Source organism: Macaca nemestrina, chromosome 1 (assembly GCF_043159975.1).
Source record: "Macaca nemestrina isolate mMacNem1 chromosome 1, mMacNem.hap1, whole genome shotgun sequence".
Taxonomy (NCBI): domain Eukaryota; kingdom Metazoa; phylum Chordata; class Mammalia; order Primates; family Cercopithecidae; genus Macaca; species Macaca nemestrina.
In genome coordinates this window covers 187310001-187330698 of record NC_092125.1, presented here as the reverse complement: position 1 = coordinate 187330698, position 20698 = coordinate 187310001, and the positions used below count along the sequence as shown (strand labels likewise).

The 20698-nt window shown below is 47.2% G+C and overlaps 2 protein-coding genes and 1 non-coding gene across 5 annotated transcripts in view; 2 read left to right on the top strand and 1 right to left on the bottom strand.

Moving 5' to 3' along the window:
• Nucleotides 1–6958, top strand: part of LOC105494961 (RAD54 like) — a 35813-nt gene extending 28855 nt beyond the window's left edge. For all 3 annotated transcript variants that reach the window (XM_071093760.1, XM_071093759.1, XM_011764049.3), the window contains 2 exons: nucleotides 2742–2905; nucleotides 2997–6958. In XM_071093760.1, the coding sequence (XP_070949861.1) occupies nucleotides 2742–2905; nucleotides 2997–3207 (375 nt within the window). In that variant the 3' untranslated portion in view covers nucleotides 3208–6958. The remainder of the gene's footprint in view (nucleotides 1–2741; nucleotides 2906–2996) is intronic.
• Nucleotides 3325–20698, bottom strand: part of LOC105494960 (leucine rich repeat containing 41) — a 28001-nt gene continuing 10627 nt past the window's right edge. Inside the window, exons 4-10 of the mRNA XM_011764047.2 lie at nucleotides 11331–12468; nucleotides 6048–6308; nucleotides 5321–5485; nucleotides 5117–5215; nucleotides 4421–4543; nucleotides 4107–4182; nucleotides 3325–4009 (exon numbers count right to left, since the gene is read on the bottom strand). Coding sequence (XP_011762349.1) covers nucleotides 3790–4009; nucleotides 4107–4182; nucleotides 4421–4543; nucleotides 5117–5215; nucleotides 5321–5485; nucleotides 6048–6308; nucleotides 11331–12468 — 2082 coding nt within the window. The 3' untranslated portion in view covers nucleotides 3325–3789. The remainder of the gene's footprint in view (nucleotides 4010–4106; nucleotides 4183–4420; nucleotides 4544–5116; nucleotides 5216–5320; nucleotides 5486–6047; nucleotides 6309–11330; nucleotides 12469–20698) is intronic.
• On the top strand, nucleotides 6568–6640 carry TRNAM-CAU (transfer RNA methionine (anticodon CAU)). The gene has a single exon. It is a non-coding gene; the product is annotated as a tRNA-Met (tRNA).

Below are 20698 nucleotides of genomic sequence, written 5' to 3'. Positions count from 1 at the left end.
CACAGGACACCTGCTTCCCTCATACATGATTTCTGCTGTGTCACCAGCCTTGTAGTCTTCTCTCATCCCCTGTCCTATTTGCATTCTCCAAGTTATCAATTATCACCTTCAGACCATCCATCCCATAATTCCTCTCTTGCAGCTTACGTCGTTGGACTTGACTACCCTCTTTTCTTCCTTGATGTAGTCCTCTATCCTCTGCTATATTCCTACTTCCTAATTCATTGATGACTTTGGACACTAGCTCAGCCTTCATTTCTTTCCCAAAGCCAGCAATCATACTGGCTGACCTCAAGGACCATGCGGTTGTCCAGCACTCTGGCCTTCATGTTTCCTTGACCTCATCTCAATCCCCCTTCATCTTAACTATTCCTAAGGTCACACTGTGGAACTTGTTAGAACCCAAAACCTTAATAATTGTCATTCTACTCTCACTTCTTGTCCTCCTAGCTTTCACATACCTGCTGTATCTGCTTCAGCCTAATGTTCCAGTAGCCTCTCCCCTTCCCACCCTCCCACTCATCTGGCTTGACTTCCTTGTTTATTTAGCCCAGTCTTCATTGTGCATCCTTTCAGCTACTCTTTTCCCAATACCCATTCCAGTTGGATTATTTGAGCTGTTTTCAGCTTCTACACCAGCTACATTGCATTTACAGGTTGGTACTACCACAAATTCATGTTCTCTTTTTGAGGTGGGCCATATCTCATTTCCTTCAACCATTTCAAGCATCTACCATTTCTCTCAAATTTCCTGCCTAACTCATCTTCTTTCTACTCACTCATCAGACTCCTTATACCACTGAACCTACCTTCAAATATACTACTGACTTCCTAATTGCCAAAACAGGAGACTATTGATTTTTCCTCTTTGTGTATCTCACACTGTGACTAATCATCCCTTTAAAAATGCTCTTCTAGGCTGGGTGCAGGAGGATCACTTGAGGCCAGGAGTTTGAGGCTATAGTGAGCTAGGATTGTGCCACTCTATCCTGGGTGACAGAATAAAAAAAAAAAATTTTTTTTTTTCCGTCACTTAATCTACATTTCCACTTAGATTTTTAATGAGCACTTTAGAAGTATCATGACTAAACTCATTCCCCTTCTAATTAATTGATTGATTTTGAGACAGTTTCTTTCAGTTGCCTAAGCTGGAGTACAGTGGCACGATCATGGCCCACTACAGCTTCAAACTCCCACCTCAACCCCCTGAAGTAGCTGGGGCTACAGGTGTGTGCCACCACACCCGGATAACTTTTTTCTTTATTTTTGTAGAGAAGGGGTCCTGCTATGTTGCCTAGGCTGGTCTCGAACATCTGGACTCAAGCGATCCTCCCACCTTGGCCTTCCCAAGTGCTGGGATTAACAGCATGAGCCACCACACCTGGCGCCCTTTCTGAATGTTGTTCTTAATGGCTCCATTATCCACCCAACCCAAAACTCGGAATAATCTTACCGGACTATTCTTTTTCCTAACAACCAGATTCCTACCAGTTTTCACTGATTTTTACCTTCTTGAAATTTCCTTAATCTAACCCTGCTCTCCAAGCCCTTCGGAGGTCATGGTCATCTGTCACTTGGATATTGTAGCAGCTTCCTAATTGTTTACTTCTGTCTTATCCCAACCCATTGTTCACATACTGCTTCCAGAAGGAACTTTCCAAAAATTCTGATTTTACTTTTCATCCCTTCGAAGACAAGATTAAGGCCTTCAGCATGGCATCCAAGGTTCTTTTTTTTTTGAGATGGAGTCTTGCTCTTGTCGCCCAGGCTGGAGTGCAATGGCACAATCTCGGCTCACTGCAACCTCTGCCTCCTGGGTTCAAGCGATTCTCTTGCTTCTCCTGAGTAGCTGGGATTACAGGTGCCCACCACCACGCCTGGCTAATTTTTGTATTTTTAGTAGAGAGGGGGTTTCGCCATGTTGGCCAGGCTGGTCTCGAACTCCTGACCTTGTGATCTGCCTGCCTCGGCCTCCCAAAGTGCTGGGATTACAGGCATGAGCCACCATGCCTGTCCCCAAGGTTCTTTAATGTGGCCTCTGCTGACTTCCCAGTCTCAGCTCTTACTATACTCCCACCAACCTCTAGTTAGCCTGAACTCCTCACAGTCCTCCAATAGGCCAGTAGTATTCCTTTGTTCCTATGCTGGGAATGCCTTTCTTTGTATCTTTTCTTACAAACCATCTATTCATTTTCAAGATTGAGCTTAAGGATAGAGTTTCAAGTTTTCAATACTCTTCTACTCTACCATCCGTATGGACTCCCAGTTATCCTGTACAGATTTCTGTCATTGTATCAACTCTTTAAATGTTTGTCTTTCTCACTATTCTAGGAGCTCAAGGATCGGGGATATATATGATTCTTCTTTGTATCCTAATGTCAGCACAGGGTCTGAAATAGAATAGATACCCAAATGATATTTATTGAATGAATTAGAGTTGGGCTTGGTATGGAAATCTGAAGCTGCAGCAGACAAACCTCAGTTCACCCTAAAGGGATTTAGCCAGGCTCCGGGACCCTTCATTAGTATGGAAAATAGCCTGGGTCTACATGACTATTCATGTCATGTTCTCAGGGGAGAGACTGGGAAAATGGGCCTCAGCTGAGGCTCTGGGACTCATACTTTTTATTCATATCCCCTTCCCGGGTAGCTGTGTTTCACCCCTTTGGTTTTCCTGCTCCCTTTTTATGGGGATGGCTAAGCACTGTATCCGTTGACATTCCGCACCTGCTCTTCCCCAGGCAGGGACCATTGAGGAGAAGATCTTCCAGCGTCAGAGCCACAAGAAGGCACTGAGCAGCTGTGTGGTGGACGAGGAGCAGAATGTAGAGCGCCACTTCTCTCTGGGCGAGTTGAAGGAGCTGTTTATCCTGGATGAAGCTAGCCTCAGTGACACACATGACAGGTGGGGAAGTGCCCTAACCATTATCTCTAAGCTACCCACACAGCAGGGAGATGGGTTCCGTAGTGACTTCAGCTGTGCCTTCTTTCCCTAGGTTGCACTGCCGACGCTGTGTCAACAGCCGTCAGATCCGGCCACCCCCTGATGGTTCTGACTGCACTTCAGACCTGGCTCAGTGGAACCACTGCACTGATAAGCGGGGGCTCCAGGATGAGGTACTCCAGGCTGCCTGGGATGCTGCCTCCACTGCCATCACCTTCGTCTTCCACCAACGTTCTCATGAGGAGCAGCGGGGCCTCTGCTGATAACCAGCTGGTCTGGGTGTAGCTCTTAGAGGAAGGAGATAGGGAAAAGGGGTTCCTTGCCCCACAGGGCCCTGTTGAATTTTGTTCTCTGGGAGAAAATCATCAAGAAGGGCTGCATGATGTTTGCCCAAAATTTATTTTATAAGAAAAACTTTTTTGGTTAAAAAAAAGAATAAAGGTATGAAAGGGTTTGAGGCCTGAGAGCAGTGTGGTAAGCCCAGCAGGGAAGAAGCCCCCTATACTTCTCTAAAGCCTGGGTGCCTGCTTGAGGAGGGAAGGCAGGAACCCAGGGGCAGGGGAGGGCGTCTCTTCAGCAATGATGATGACCACTGTAACCTCCTAGCCCAGGGTTCCCAGCATACTGAGTAAGGGGCCCAAAGACACTAAACCCAGCTGTGAGAATGCCTCTTTGCTGGGCCTCATCAAGGCCTCCAGGACCTCAGTGCAAGGGAAGAAGGAAAAAAGAGACAAAAGGTGACAGAAAGAGAAAGATAGAACTGGTGGTTGGGGTTCTGGGCAGCCCATGCTTCAGCCCCTGCAAGCTGATGGTACCGAGCATGAGACTGTGAGGTACGGGCCCCATCACATGGTGCTAACATAATCTGCGAAGGCCTGGGATGAGTCCCATGAGTCGCTAACCACATGGCAGGTAGCCCGGAGTCGCCGGATGGCTTCCCTGGCTGTGACTGCATCCTGGTCCAGCCAGTTTTGGAAGAGGCGCAGGTGACCAAAGGCTCCACGGCCCCAGCGCTCCAGCCGCTTGGCGAACTCCAGAAGCCCATCTGGCTTGATGCAGTTGGAACTGGTAGGGTGAGATGGATTAGATATCCAGGAAGCAGCAAATTCCTGGTCTATATCTCTGTAGCCCCATCCCTTGTCTTGCCCTTCCCCTCATGTACCTGATGTCCAGCTGACAGAGAGAGGAGGATGAATCCTCTGAGAAAACATCTGCCAAGGCCAGCAGGCCAGCATTCCCTGGAGAGAAGGGGAGAAGTGCCTGTCACCTCCACCCAAGAACAGGGAACAAGGGTATCCCAACCCAACTGTGGCTGGGGAGAAGCCCAGCCCTGCTGGTTCCTGAAGCCCCAGCACAGAAATATCTGTATTCCAACTCCCACGTTCCCAATGGAGAGGTCTTTGCCTTTATCCAGTGAGTTTTTAGGTCAAAGGCCTAGCTCCTTTCCCCTCTGCCTCCCCAGGGTCTGGCCCCCACCCAGGCGGTTCCCTGGCAGCCGGAGGCCCTTCAGTGTGGAGTTGCCCTTCATAGCAGCAACCATCTCAGGCAGAAATTGGGCTGGGCGCTTCTCAAACAGACGGCAGAAGGAGAAGGTAATCTCTGTCAAGAAAAATTATAGTAAATTCTGATGGCTGTATTAGGACTTGTGCCGCCCCCCCTACCCCAGTTGGCCCTAGCAAGGGGTATTAACATTGTATAGGCCCAAAAAGAGGAAGGAATTTTTCTAGACTCCATGCAAGGCTGGAACTAAATCAGAATCCAAACCAAAGACTGAACCTAAATGTTCACTATTAGGAGGTTCTCTGCATGGACAATTCTCCATTAACTTTCTTCTTTCCCTATCACTGACCACTCTCTATGCGGGGTTGGGGATCAGAGAAAAGTCTATGAAGGGAGCCTGGCACAGTATATTTTGCCCCACCACCACCATTTTGTCCACCTCTGAAAGGTAAGAGCAACTTCTGGGTGAGGCACTCTAAAAGAGTAATTTTTCATGTTTAGCAGAGGAGGAATTGAGGTTGGGGCTTTTAGAAGGAAAGTCATGCAGGTTCTATATCTATTTTATAGTTGAGGACACAAGGCCAAGAAAGGAACAGTGGTTTGCTCACTCAGATAATGGCAGAACCACAGTGAAGACCCAGGAAATGTCCAGGTTCTGAATGAGGGACTTACCTTGCAGAGTCAGATTCTGTAGCAAAAAGAGCACCTCGCTTTGACAGTCAGCCAGATTCATGTCATGGAAGCTCAGTCTTTTCAGGGCTAGGTTGTACTCTGGATAGGAGGCAGAGATCATGGACCATGGACCTTAGCTTTCCTAGAGAACAGTGCTAGGTCCCCACCTACTCCTCTCCCTTCACCATTCTGGCTGGGTCCTACCTTTGAGTGTTTGCAAAACAAGCCCAAAATCCTGGGGAGAGGCAAAGGTGGCACTATCCAGGGACAGCTGCTGCAGAGAACCCGAGGCCTTCAGAACGGAGCACAGCAGTGGGGCTGGCTGGGCTCCCCGTGGAAATCCCATCTCCAACTGCTCCAGGCAGTTTTCTGGATATGGTGGGGAAAGAAGATTCCAGCTGGCCATCTCTACCTCACTCCCATAGTAGGTCCCATCCTGTTCTTAAGGGATTCATCTAAAAAATTATTTATTCATTCACTTGTTGAATGCCTACCATATGTCAGCACTGTGCTAGATTCTGGATATTGAGCACTAAATAAGAGATTTAATCCTTGCCCTGGTAGAACTTTTAGACCAGGAAGACAGGCTACTCAGACAAGCAAATAAAGTACACAGAGTGGTGGGACAGGAGACATACAAGAACTAAGGGAACATACAGCAGGGGAACTAATCCAGTCTAAAGGTCAGTTCTTTTCCTTTTCTGGAGACCAAGCTGCCTTGGTCACTCTCTGCAGGTCTTATGGTGGTTTAGGCCCTGTCTAGCTCAATAGTATCTTAGTGGCAAGCTCTAAAGGGGAACAGGTTCCAGAGAAGCCAGGAATGAGTGATAGAGGAGGTCCTTCCCCTTTCCTCATACGAATGCATCTGCACGTTTGTGTGCGGATACACGTGCATGCACACACACAAACACACACACACACAGTGCTTCACCTGGTATCTCCTCATCGCCTATTATGAGGCTAGGGGGTCCTGCATTCCCTGGCACACCAGGGTTGTCCCGCTGGCTTGGGTGGTCAACACGAATAGAGAGGACCCGTAGCAGTGGCAGTGCTCGCACGATAGCACGTGTCAGCTCCAGGATGGGCAGTGGTGAGAACAGGTCACTGAGATGCAGGGCACGGAGGCGACATCCAGCCTGGCCTGACAGGGCCCGCAGGCTGTCTAGCAGGCGGAAGATGTTAGAGCCCAGGCCTATGGCAAGAAAGAGATTAAGTCAGAACCATGTGGGAGTGTCAGCAGGGGTAATATATTCAAATACAACTCCAAATACTTTTGGTTACTAGCAAATCTCTTGGGTTTTGGCTCAGCTTATTTAAACCCATTTGTCTTAACTACTCATCCATGTCTTGCTTTTTCCTTAGGTAACCAGCATACTGAGGTCTGCTGTTTCGGGCTATGCCCATAAGAAGCATCAGTCAGGGCAGAGTCACAAAATTTAGAAGATACGTCTGCCTCCTTAGCACAGCAGGCAGCGCGTCAGTCTCATAATCTGAAGGTCCTGAGTTTGTACCTCAGAGGGGGCAGCTGGTATTTGGCCGGGCGCGGTGGCTCACGCCTGTAATCCCAGCACTTTGGGAGGCCGAGACGGGCGGATCACGAGGTCAGGAGATCGAGACCATCCTGGCTAACACGGTGAAACCCCGTCTCTACTAAAAAATACAAAAAACTAGCCGGGCAAGATGGCGAGCGCCTGTAGTCCCAGCTACTGGGGAGGCTGAGGCAGGAGAATGGCGTAAACCCGGGAGGCGGAGCTTGCAGTGAGCTGAGATCCGGCCACTGCACTCCAGCCTGGGCGACAGAGCGAGACTCCGTCTCAAAAAAAAAAAAAAAAAAAAGAAGAAGATACAATATGGTGAAGCAGCATGTGGCTACTAGCTGAATGACAGGCCCAGACAGTAGCAGGTCTCTGGATTTCTGGGTTCTGAGTAGTTTTCTGAAGAAACTGGCCTTGAAGGAAGTTTTAGACAGAGGGAGAAGACATAGTCAAGAATCCCAGTTAGTTGGGAGCACTGGCTCATGCCTGTAATCCCAACACTTCGGGAGGCCAAGGTGGGCAGATCACTTGAGGCCGAGAGTTCCAGACCAGCCTGGCCAACATGGTGAAACCCTGTCTCTACCGAAAATACAGAAATTAGCTGGGCTTGGTGGCACATGCCTGTAGTCCCAGCTACTGGGGAGGCTGAGGCAGGAGAATCACTTGAACCTGGGAGATGGAGGTTGCAGTGAGCCGAGATCACACCACTGCACTCCAGCCTGGGTGACAGAGCAAGACTGTCTCAAAAAAAAAAAAAAAAAATCACAGCTCGGAGAGTGCAAGGCATGCATGGGACGCTTGCTTGTTTGGCTGCATGAGGCTCAGGAAACAGCTCTAGAGGGCAGGGCTTTGAAGGCCACATTATGGAAAGGCAAAGGGATGGTTTAATCTCATAGGCAATAGGGAGCACCTAAAAACTATGGAGAGTGACAGTGACCCAACGGGGAATACTTTAGAAGAATCAATGGGTGGGAATGGGGCAGAAAAAAAATAACCAAATCCCACAGGATGGACTAGGATCCAGGAAGGTTAGTTGCTTAATGCCACAGGCAAATAATTCCTTGGACTGTGCAGGCTCCTGTTCATTCATTCATTCATTCATTCAACTAAACTACCCAGGGCCTGCTAAATATCACGTTTTTTGCTAGACACTAGTGAGCAGAACATTGCTTTTTTTTTCTTACATAGCTTGATAATGTAAAGGAAACTGGGGGAATAAAGTACTATGGAATTACAAAGGATGGGTACCTAGTCCAGCTTACATCAGTAAAGGCACTCCAGCTAAGTCCTAAAAAACATAAAGGAGACAGGCTAAAATTTAGGAAGAATGATTGTGGCAGAGGCAACTTGGCATATGTAGAGTCCTGAAGGAGAACAAAAAAATTTCATAATGGCTGGTGTGAAACTGTGAAGGGGGAAGCATTCAAGATACAACTATAGGCCAGGTGTGGTGGCTCATACCTATATATTACCAGCACTTTGGGAGGCTGAGGTAGGCAGATCACCTGAGGTCAGGAGCCCAAGACCAGTCTGGCCAACATGGTAAAACCCTGTCTCTACTAAAAATACAAAAATTAGCTGGGTATAGTGGCGTGTGCCTGTAATCCCAGCTACTAAGGCAATAGAATTGCTTGGACCTGAGAGGTGGAGGTTGCAGTGAGCCAAGATTACACCATTGCATTCCAGCCTGAGTGACAAGAGTGAGATTCCATGTCAAAAAAAAAAAAAAAAAAAAAGATACAACCATAGAAGTAACCAGGAGTGGCCGGGCGCGGTGGCTCACGCCTGTAATCCCAGCACTTTGGGAGGCTGAGACGGGCGGATCACGAGGTCAGGAGATCGAGACCATCCTGGCTAACACGATGAAACCCCGTCTCTACTAAAAAATACAAAAAACTAGCCGGGCGAGGTGGCGGGCGCCTGTAGTCCCAGCTACTCGGGAGGCTGAGGCAGGAGAATGGTGTGAACCCAGGAGGCAGAGCTTGCAGTGAGCTGAGATCCGGCCACCGCACTCCAGCCTGGGTGACAGAGCGAGACTCCGTCTTTAAAAAAAAAAAAAAAAAAAAAGTAACCAGGAGTGAGAACATGAATGACCCCTAAGTAAAATTAAGCAATATGGTGAGGGGAAGCCATTGAAAGCTGTTTGTGTGAATGAATGACAGGGTCATTTTTGACTGATTTTTGAAAGAATCAAGACTGCATTTTTCAAAGGATGCTTGGGCTGCAGCGCGGATAATGGATTTGTATGGTATGAGTAAGGAGTCCGGAGGAACTGCTGAAATTAGTTCAGGTAGGGAATAATGGTAGCTTGAATTAAGGATGTGGAGATAAATAAATGTATTTAACAAATTGTAAAGATAGGGCTGGGCGTAGTGGCTCATGACTATAATCTCAGCAGTGAAGGAGGCTGAGGTTGGTGGATCACTTGAGGCCAGGAGTTCAAGACCAGCCTGGCTGGGGAAACCCTGTCCTTACTAAAAATATAAAAACTAGCCCAGTGTGGTGGTACATGCCTGTAATTCCAGGTACTTGGGAGGTTGAGGCACGAGAATCACTGGAACCCAGAAGGTAGAGGTTCCAGTGAGCTGAGATTGCACCACTGCACTCCAGCCTGGGTGACAGCAAGAGTGTCTCAAAAAGGAAAACGGAAAGATAGGGCCTCATGAGCAAATGTGTGGAGTAAGACAATACAGGTTTCTTTGGGCAAGTGAGTAAACCAATGTCATTGAGAACAGAAGGATCGGTATAGTGTGAAGGTGCATTCAAGTAGATGTAATGAGTTGGGGGGGCATGTTGTGGGTTATGAAGTGGTCATGTCTATTAGCTGGATAAATGGGTCTGGAAGGTCAAGAGAAAGATCTGGGGTAATGTCACATAATGGGGAATCTTTAGCATAGTTGGCCTTTGAAACCACAGGAATGGATGAAATTGTCCAAGAAGGGTGCATAAAGTGGGAAAGCTCTGAGGAATTCTGAATAAGCAGACAGGAGGAGAAAACTTTTTTTTTTGAGATGGAGTCTCGTTCTGTTGCCCAGGTTAAAGTACAGTGGCACGATCTCCAGTCACTGCAACCTCAGCCTCCTGAGTAGCTGGGATTACAGGCACCCACCACCACGCCTGGCTAATTTTTGTATTTTTAGTAGAGACGGGGTTTCACCATCTTGGTCAGGCTGGTCTTGAACTCCTGACCTCGTGATCCACCTACCTTGACCTTCCAAAGTGCTGGGATTACAGGCATGAGCCACTGTGCCCGGCCAATAAAACATTTTTTAAGATAGTGAAAAAAAAAAAAAAATGAAGATTAATAGCAATAAATCCTGCCAAGAAAAGTTACTGAAAAGTATACATTGAATCTAGTAACAAGGAGGACCTTGGAGACATAAGTCCTTGCCAGTGCAGTGGTAGGGGTATAAGAGGCTGGAAGGGGCTGTGGGTAAGAGAAGTGGAAACAGTACAGATAACTAAGGTTGTGAAGAATAGGAGATGATAGTTAACAGTTTATTAATATGGCACAGACAGAGGTGGTGGTAGCAGTTTTTGGTGGAGACCTGTTAAGATGCTGGTAGAAGAGAGACAGTGGAAAGGAGAAAGATAGTATAAATAGTTGTTTGAAAGCATGGATCTGCAGTCTGGTTGCCTGGGTTTGAATCCTAGCTCTATAATTGCTAGGTTATCCTGAGGAAGTCACTTGCTCTCATAGCGTTGTAAAGATTAAATTGTTAGATCAAATTATCAAGAATACTTAAAATATGCCAGACACATACTAAGCAGTATATAAAAATTAGTTTGAGAAACAAGCTTCCCTAAGAAGGTAGGATGCTTGTTTCTCAAACTGATAATTTTTATATACTTCATTGTGAAGCTCTATGCATCTAGAGCACAGGTGAGAGAATTAGCCTTAGAAAGGATGGTGGTCTCTTCCATTCTGGTGGAGAAGGATGAGTGCAGATGGAGAGTTTATAGGCTGCTTAGCAAGCTGAAGAAACTCATGTGTGATGGCTTATATTTTCTTGGTGAAGTAGGTGAGGTCATCCCTGAGAAGGGAAAAGGAGGGTTTGGAAGTGGTAGGAATGGGAGCTGATGTTGCAAGCACAGTGAAGGTTCATATGAGGTTAATGATCATGAGTGTATAGTAGCACTGATTTGCACAGTTGTATGATTTTTCTCTAGCAGTGCTCAGCAACCTAGGCAGATTGCTGGATTTAGCCAGAGTTGAGGTTTAGCTAGCTGGGCACAAGCAGGAGGGAAATGAGGACTGAGGATTGCTTTGCAGGTTGTTGGTCTGATAAGAAATTGTGTCCCACACCTTGTCTGGACAGCTGCTCTAATATGACTGGTGAGGTCAAACTGTAGCCCTGCCTGGGCATGCATATACTATACTGCTCCCACCTGCCCTTGGATTGCCTTGCATATCTAAAATGTATTCATTCTTCAGATTCCAGCTGGCTTGTCTCATTGCCCCTCAGGAACCCCTGCTTTCAACAACTAATCAAGTGTATAGACTTTATGTTCCTCTCTTCTAGCACTGACAGTCTCCCCTGCTGTGAGGCATACAAGTCTTCCTCTCTAACCTCCTGATCATACCCCCAATTTGCCCCTCCCACCTCCCCAGAATTAGGCACACAGCTAGTGCTTGCTAGGCAATCCAAGCCCAATCCCTGCCACTCCAGGGTGCTCACCATTGTAGGAGAGTGTGAGGCTCTCCAGTGACACCCAGGAGCTCAGCAGGTGGCATAGTGTCAGGGCTGCCTCTGTGGAGAGTGGAACTGTGAATAGCTCCAAGGTGGAGATGCTGCGGAATCTTTGTGAAGCTTCCAGTGCTGGAAGCCCCAGGCAGCTGGGATCTGATCCATCCAAAGCTCCACAAGCCACTTCCCCAATCTCCATCTCTTCACCATCCTCCTTCTCGCCAGCCACAATAAAAACAAAGTCATACAGGTCTTCAGACTCTGCACCAGGCCCCTGACGAGTGCGAGCACCCTTCTTCCCTGCAGCTCGCTTGAAACGCTTTAGGGGCTTAGGCTGTGGGGCTGAGCTAGCTGGTGCCCGTTTGTATGAGGATGTAGAAGAAGAGGCAGAGGAAGTGGCTGCTAGAGCAGAAGGTGGCCGCTTGGTGCCAGGAGCCTCATGGGAGGTGGCTGGGGGGTGCAGCTCCCTCTTAAGGTCTGTTCCGCCTGCTGTCAGGCTCTCCTGTGTGCTCCGGCGTGTTACCCGAGTGGCAGGTGCAGCTCTGGGCATCTGCTTGGCTTCACTCTTACGCCGGCTGGCCATCAGGGCTGCAGCACATCGCTCAGCAGCATCCCGGCGGGGCCGACGTGAGCCCAATAAGAGGGACCCTTCATCTCGGGATGGGGCCCGGCCTCGGGAGGCCTCTCCACAGAGGCGGCAGGGTGGGCCACCAGGCCCTGGTTGCCAGAAGCCAGCACTCATGGTGAGAATAAGGATGAAAAGGGCTGACTCAGGCACAGGCCAGGAGTATAGCGACACTTGACTGACAGCCCCATGGTGAATGAGCTGATGCAACAGCTGCCGAAGTGACTGCTGAGCAGCCACATCAGAGAACAGCAGGTGGCGGAACTTGAGTGTGTGCAGGGAGCTGGCCAAGGTCTCCAGAACCCTGCGATTGGGCTCAGCCACCAGCTCGGTTGCACCCTGCAGCATGTTACAGATGGTGAGCTGTCGGACATGGCGGGAGCTGTGCAGAAGAGGCGAGAACCGCTGATCACAAAGACGCCTGTCAGAAGACACATCAATGGTCCCACGTAGAACATGGGAAAAAAAGGCCTCCATAAACTTGGCTCGCCAGCATGTCACACTCTGAAAAGAAGAAAACATGCCAGACAGCCATGATATATCCATGAAACTGTCCAAATTTCCTCCTCCTCCAATAGCAAACTATTTACTGAGTCAGGCAACACTCTACAAATTCATTTAATCTTCACATCTCTGAGGTATGTATTATTATTAGCCCTAATTCACAGGTAAAACTGAGGCACAAAGAGGTTATCACCTGTGGTCACACAGGTAAGTGGTTGGGTTATTTGAACCCAGGAAATCTGGTTCCAAAGACCCTGCTTTTATTATAGTGCCTCCACTGAAACACCCCATAAGTTCTTCCATGTTTGTTTCTAGAACCTTACCCCAATTTTTTTTTCTTTTCTTTTTTTTTTTTTTTTTAAAGATAGAATCTCACTTTGTAGCCCAGGCTGGAGTGCAGTGGTATGATCTCAGCTCACTGCAACTTCTGCCTCCCAGGTTCAAGTGATTCTTGTGCCTCAGCCTCTGGAGAAACTGGGATTACAGGCGCCCACCACATCCGGCTAATTTTTGTATTTTTTTTTAGTAGAGATGGGGTTTCACCATATTGGCCAGGCTGGTCTTGAACTCTAGACCTCAAGTGTTCCGCCTACCTTGGCCTCCCAAAGTGCTGGGATTGTAGGCATGAGCCACCACACCCAGCCCCTTATCCCAACTTTTAATTCTTACCACCAACAGCCCCTTATCACTTCACACCTGACCACTAACTTCCTGATTACTCTCCCTGTCCCCAAAGTAGTGCTGTAAAACACTAATAACATCATACTGCATTAAAACACCCAATGTCTACCTACTGCCCTTCTACCCTCTGCCTGAGAAGCTTTATTTCCCACATCTTGCTTATGAGAATGCTTTGCTCTAGCCAAACTGGTCACCCCATGGACCCAAACCTGCCTATGTCCTTTCCTACATCTACCAGAAATGTCTCCATTGCTGAACTAGACTTCCTGAAAGGACTTAGAAACATGTCATTTGAGACTGTCTCTTGTTGGGACTCCTCTGACACTGTGACTACTCAAGACTAAGATGCTGGTGTGTTGTCTCATGGTGTTGAGTCCCTTTACCTGTGTACATGTCTTATCCCAGCCACATTAGAAATTCTTAGAAAGCAGGAATCATATCTTGATTTATTTCTTCCAAGGCAACAGTTATTTGCTTTGATGGATAGGAAATCTCATCAGACTATTCTGCACCTGATCTTAGCCAAAAGGCCAAGAAGCGATTCATCAGACTATTCTGATATGTTTAATATAACTCTGAATGCAAGTGATTCTCAGCCTTTGGTGCACATCAGAATTCCCTTGGAGCTTTTCTTCCCCAAAATTCACATACCAGACACCCAGACTTGGTGATTCTGTGTTACATCTGAGGTAAGGTCCAGATATTTTTATTGTTTGAACCATCCCAGATGATTCTGATGTACATCAGAGGTTAGGAATTACTGCTACCTAATCCAGAAGGGCACACCGAGACAAAGACAGGTACCAGACCCTAAAGTTTCTAATTTAAGATGATCCCTAAGTCATCTTGGGGGCAGTAGAAAGTCAGGTCCCAGCTCTTTCAGTATCCTCTGGATTTCTCTGAACCTCTTCCCTCATCTGCAAAATGTGGATAACCTGCTTCACAGGATTGTTGTGAAGATCAAAATGAAGTAGTACAAATTAAAGCACTTTGTAATCTGTAAAATATAAAAAATGTTACTGCTGCTGCCACTGCTATTAACCTGGACGGGATATGAAATGGAGGCAGAGCCTGTTAAGCATGGTGCTCATTCAGACTAAAGCCAAGGCTGTGGGGGCCTGAGGTTCCCCAAGACTAAAACATTTCTTTGGTCCTTACCCTGCCTCCATGCATTCCTCCATACTGGAGTGACCCTCAGTTCCTATTTGAGGTTCTCAGAAGGAACTAGGCCTCTGCTGTCCTCAAGCAAAAGTGTCATTCCTGTTGCCTTAGCTATTTCCCCAGACTCCACTTACTGTGGTAATAATTAGGAATGACTTCCTGCTTGAAATAACTGCATAGCAGCAACACAGAAAGGCCTTGCTCATCAGCAGCAGGACACTGAGGGCAGGAAAAACTACCTGGCAACCAAATCTCTGCTCAGCTTTGAGTGAAGGCAAAGAAGGTATCCTTTGGTCCTACCTCACACTAGCACTTTTCCTACAGATTTGCTGCCCACACCCAGTATTGAAAAACACTTGCAGGTAACCTTAGCAAGGCTTCAGCTTTACAAGTGAGCTAGTCAGATGGTTATTACAATATCCAGCCTAAAATATGGACAAAGATGGTGAGCCAAGATATTGTGGCTGTTTCTGGCTATAAGAGGCACAGGGGAAATGTATGTTAGATAAGTAAATACTGGACTTTTTCAGACATGTTAACGGTTGATGAAACCAATGGGAGACAGAATATTCGGAACACTCCAGACACAACTGCAGTGAGCAGCATGACACAGTGATCAGGAACATGCACTCCAGAAGCAGGCTGCTTCAACTTGAATCTGGGTCCGCCATTCACTAACTGTAACTTAGGCAAGTCATTTCACCTCTTTCTGCCTTAGTTTCATCATCTATAAAGTGGAAGATCACTATGTACTGACATCATAGCATTTTTGTGACAGTTAAATGAGTAAAGTTACGACAGCTCTCAGTGGCTTCTTTCTCACAAACTAACGTACGTACGAGCAGACAGAAGATCACTAAGTTTTATTTCATCACCACTCTTAAGAAGAATCTATGCTAAAATTCGAAGCTGAGAGATGCTTGAGATCTAGTCCAAACCACTCATTTTATGGACTCGTATGCTATCACGATGCAAAGTGATTTAGTACTTTGTTTTCTGTGAGGGTAAGGGAAATGAGGCATGATCAATGAAGTGAAGTGACATTTGCCCCAATACAATCTTTGGCCCATCCTCAATGGGCTGGCAGGGGAAGAGGAAGTGTGTGTACAAACTAGGGGGGGGCTAAACATCTTGTGCTAACTTGTTAGAGCTAACAATATTCACAAACTATATGTTGTTCATTGTTTTGCTGATACCAGAAATATTGTGTGTGGATAGAGAAGCAAATGAAAAATCATGGACCAGGCATGGTGACTCATGCATGTAATCCCAGCACTTGGGGATGCCAAGGCAGGCAGATTGCTTGAGTCCATGAGTTTGAGACCAGCCTGGGCAACGTGACAAAACCCTATCTCTACTAAAAATAGGAAAAGTTTAGCCGGGCATGGTGGTGCACGCCTGTAATCCAGCTGCTTGGGAGGCTGAGGTGGGAGGATTGCCTGAGCCTGGGAGGTTGAGGCTGCAGTGAGCCAAGATCGTGCCACTGTACTCCAGCCTGGGCAACTGGAGTGAGACCGTCTCAAAAAAAGTGTAAACTAGCCGGGCGCGGTGGCTCAAGCCTGTAATCCCAGCACTTTGGGAGGCCGAGGCGGGCGGATCATGAGGTCAGGAGATCGAGACCATCCTGGCTAACATGGTGAAACCCCGTCTCTACTAAAAAAATACAAAAAACTAGCTGGGCGAAGTGGCGGGCGCCTGTAGTCCCAGCTACTCGGGAGGCTGAGGCAGGAGAATGGCGTAAACCCAGGAGGCGGAGCTTGCAGTGAGCTGAGATCCGGCCACTGCACTCCAGCCCGGGTGACAGAGCGAGACTCCGTCTCAAAAAAAAAAAAAAAAAAAATGTAAACTAACTCTGGAGTATTTATGTGTATGAGAGTAGCTACATGTATTTGTTTTTACAACATTGAGACAATTCTGAACAGTTTCAAATGCTGGGCTTTTAAAACATACCATGTATTCAAATGTTTTTAGAATATTTTCTTTTGAAAATGTGTACCATATGTAATAATACTCGCTGTATTGAATATTTCCATTGTTTCTAGCTTTTTTTTTTTTTTTTTTTGAGACAGTTTTTCTGTCACCCTGACCTGGGCTGGAGTGCAGTGGCAGGATATTAGCTCATTGCAACCTCTGCCTCCCGGGTTCAAGCAATTCTCATGCCTCAGCCTTCCAGTAGCTGGGACTACAGGTGCATACCACCATGTCCAGCTAATTTTTTGGTATTTTTTAGTAGACAGGGTTTCGCCATGTTGGCCAGGCTGGTCTCAAACTCCTGAGCTCAGTTGATCTGCCTGCCTTGGCCTCCCAAAGTGTTGAGATTACAGGCATAAAGCCACCACGCCTGGCCTGTTTCTAGGTATTGGTTTTTTTTTTTTTTTTAGACATTCTCGTTCTGTTGCCCAGGCTGGAGTACAGTGGCATGATCTCGGCTCACTGCAACCTCCATCTCCCAGGTTCAAGCTATTCTGCCCCAGCCTCCCAAGCTGGGATTACAGGCATGTGCCACCATGCCTGGCTAATTTTTGTATTTTTGGTAGAGATGGGGTTTTGCCATGCTGGCCAGGCTGGTCTTGAACTCCTGACCTCAAGTGATCTGCCCGCCTTGGCCTCCCAAAGTGCTGGGATTACAGGTGTGAGCCACGGTGCCTGACCCTGTTTCTAGCTTTTTTTTTTTTTTTTTTTTTTTTTTTTTTTTTTTTTGAGACGGAGTCTTGCTGTGTCACCCAGGCTGGAGTGCAATGGCCAGATCTCGGCTCACTGCAAGCTCCGCCTCCCGGGTTCACGCCATTCTCCTGCCTCAGCCTCCCGAGTAGCTGGGACTACAGGCACCCGCCACCTCGCCCGGCTAGTTTTTTTTTGTATTTTTTAGTAGAGACGGGGTTTCACCGTGTTAGCCAGGATGGTCTCGATCTCCTGACCTCGTGATCCGCCCGTCTCGGCCTCCCAAAGTGCTGGGATTACAGGCTTGAGCCACCGCGCCCGGCCTTTTTTTTTTTTTTTTTGAGACGGAGTCTTGCTGTGTCGCCCAGGCTGGAGTGCAGTGGCCGGATCTCAGCTCACTGCAAGCTCCGCCTCCCGGGTTCACGCCATTCTCCTGCCTCAGCCTCCGGAGTAGCTGGGACTACAGGCGCCCGCCACCTCGCCTGGCTAGTTTTTTTGTATTTTTTTAGTAGAGACGGGGTTTCACCATGTTAGCTAGGATGGTCTTGATCTCCTGACCTCGTGATCCGCCCGTCTCGGCCTCCCAAAGTGCTGGGATTACAGGCTTGAGCCACCGCGCCCGGCCTCTAGCTTTTTTATATTGAACTCTTCTGTAATATACATCTGGAAATAAATCTTCATGAGTATCTCAATTTTTATATACTATAAATTCTAAGAAGCAGAACTTCTAGCCAAATTATTTTTTTTAAGAGACAGGGTCTTGCCCCATCACCCAGGGCTACAGTGCAGTGGTGAGATCATAGCTCACTGTAGCCTTGAACTCCGGGTCTCATGCAATTTTCCTGCCTCAGCCTCCTAAGTAGCAGGGACTATAGACGCATGCCACTATGCACAGCTAATTTTTAATTTTTTTCTGTAGAGATGAGGTCTCACTATGTTGCTCCAGCAGGTTTTTTTTTTTGAGATGGAGTCTTTTTCTGTCGCCCAGGCTGGAGTGCAATGGTGCCATCTTGGCTCACTGCAACCTCCACGTCCCAGGCTCAAGTGATTCTCCTGCCTTAGCCTCTTGAGTAGCTGGAACTACAGGCATGTGCCACCACGCCCGGCTAAGTTTTGTATTTTTAGTAGAGACGGGGTTTTACCATATTGGCCAGGCTGGTCTTGAACTCCTGACCTCAGGTGATCTACCTGCCTTGGCCTCCCAAAGTGCTGGGATTACAGGTGTAAGCCACCATCATGCCCAGCATAAATTTTCTGGGGAGGAGAGGGTCTCTGCCAGCCAGGCTGGAGTGCAGTGGTGCTATTATAGTTCACTGCAGCCTCAACCTCCTGGGCTCCTCAGCTTCCCAGTTAGCTGGGAGGTACATGCCAACAAGCCCAGCTAATTTTTAAAAATTATTGCAGGCTGGCCACAGTGGCTTATACCTGTAATCCCAGTACTTTGGGAGGCCAGGGCCAGGGGATCACTTGAGGTCAGGAGTTCGAGACCAGCCTGGCCAATGTGGTGAAACCTCGTCTCTACTAAAAATACAAAAAGTAGCCAGGCCTAGTGATGGGCGCCTGTAATCTCAGCTACTTTGGAGGCTGAGGCAGGAGAATCACTTGAACCTGTGAGGCAAAGGTTGCAGTGAGCCAAGATCATACCACTGCACTCCAGCCTGGGAGACAGAGAGAGACTCTGTCTTAAAAAAAAAAAAAAAAAATTATTGCAGGGATGGGGTCTCCCTGTGTTGCCCAGACTGGTCTCGAATTCGTGGGCTCAAGTGATCCTCTTGCCTTGGTGTTCTAAAGTCTGGAATTACAGGTAAGAGCCACCATACCCAGCCAGCCTAAATATTTTAAAGTCTGAACAAATATTACCACATTGCCTACCAAGAAAGTTACAACAATTTCTGTTACCACCAACAGCATATTAAAATGCAAATTTCACCCACCCATGGCCAAACCTAGGCATTTCCTTTGCAATGAAAACCAAATCAAAACAAGACGTTACTAAACTAAGCGGTGAGATTTTACTTTCTCAGTTTTATCATGAGACTTAACATTTTTCACTTTACTGGGGATTTTTGTATATTTCGTGATGTGTCCAAATCCTTACTCATTTTACTGGGATATTTGTCTTTTTCCATTTTGTGTCCCTTTGTTTTGCAAATATTGTTGCAAATGTTCTTTCATAGTGTATTTACCTTTTAAAATTTGGTTATGATGTTGGCATTTTTTTTAAATTTAATTAATACAAAGTCCTGAAGATAGTGTTAATATTTTATGTGGTTAAATATGTCTGTATTTTCTCTCTTGGTTCTGTACATTTAATAATTAGCACTCTTGGCTGGGCACGGTGGCTCACGCCTGTAATCCCAGCACTTTGGGAGGCCGAGGCCGGTGGATCACGAGGTCAAGAGATGGAGACCATCCTGGCCAACATGGTGAAACCTCGTCTCTACTAAAAATGCAAAAACTAGCTGGGTGTGGTGGCGCGTACCTGTAGTCCCAGCTACTACTAGGGAGGCTGAGGCAGGAGAATAACTTGAACCCAGGAGGCAGAGGTTGCAGTGAGCTGAGATCGCACCACTGCACTCCAGCCTGGCAACAGAGCGAGACTTCATCTCAAAACAAAACAAAACAAAATTAGTACTCTCTCCATCCTGAGATTAGGATGGTCACTTTTATTATATTTTTAGTTGTGCTCTTTTTTTTTTTTGAGACAGGGTTATGACACTGGAGTGCAGTGTCATGATCATTGCTCACTGCAGCCTTGACCGACCTCTGACGCTCAGTTGATCCTCCTGCCTCAGCCTCCCGAATAGCTGGGACTAGAGGCGTACACCAGCACACCCAGCTAACTTTTGTATTTTTTGTAGAAACAAGGTTTTGTCATGTTGCCCAGGCTGTTCTTGAACTCCTGGACTCAAGCGATCTGACCACCTTGGCCTCCCAAAGTTTTTCTGGGATTGCAGGTGTGAGCCATCACACCCGGCCTGATTTTACTTTTACTTTTTTTTGTTTATTGGTTTTATTATTTTTGGAGACAGAGTCTCACTCTGTCACCCAGGCTGGAGTGCAATGGAGCAATCTAGTCTCACTGCAACCTCTGCCTCCTGGGTTCAAGTGATTCTCATGCCTCAGCCTCCCAAGGAGTTTAGATTACAGGTATGCACCACCGCGTCCAGCTAATTTTTGTATTTTTATTTTTTATCTTTATTTTTTTGAGTCAGAGTCTCACTGTGTCACCCAGGCTGGAGTGCAGTGGTAAAATCTCAGCTCATTACAACCTCTGCCACCTGGGTTCAAGCAATTCTACTGCCTCAGCCCCCCAAGTAGTAATCCCAGAGTAGCTGGGATTACAGGCATGCACCACCACACCTGATTTTCAGTAGAGACAGGGTTTCACCATGTGGGCCAGGCTCGTCTCAACTCCTGACCCTCAAGTGACCTGCTCACCTTGGCCTCCCAAAGTACTGGGATTACAGGTATGAGCCACGGTGCTCGGCCTAAGTTTTGTATTTTTAGTAGAGATGGGGTTTCACCATGTTGGCCAGGCTGGTCTCAACTCCTGACCTCAAGTGATCTGCCCACCTTGGCCTCCCAAAGTGCTGGGATTACAGGTGTGAGCCACCACATCTGGCCTGTTGGTTTTATTATTTTTATTTTTTAAATTTTTATTTTTTTCTCTTCTTTGGTGTTGAAACTGATTTTTTGTTGTTTTTGAGTCAAGGTCTGGCTCTAT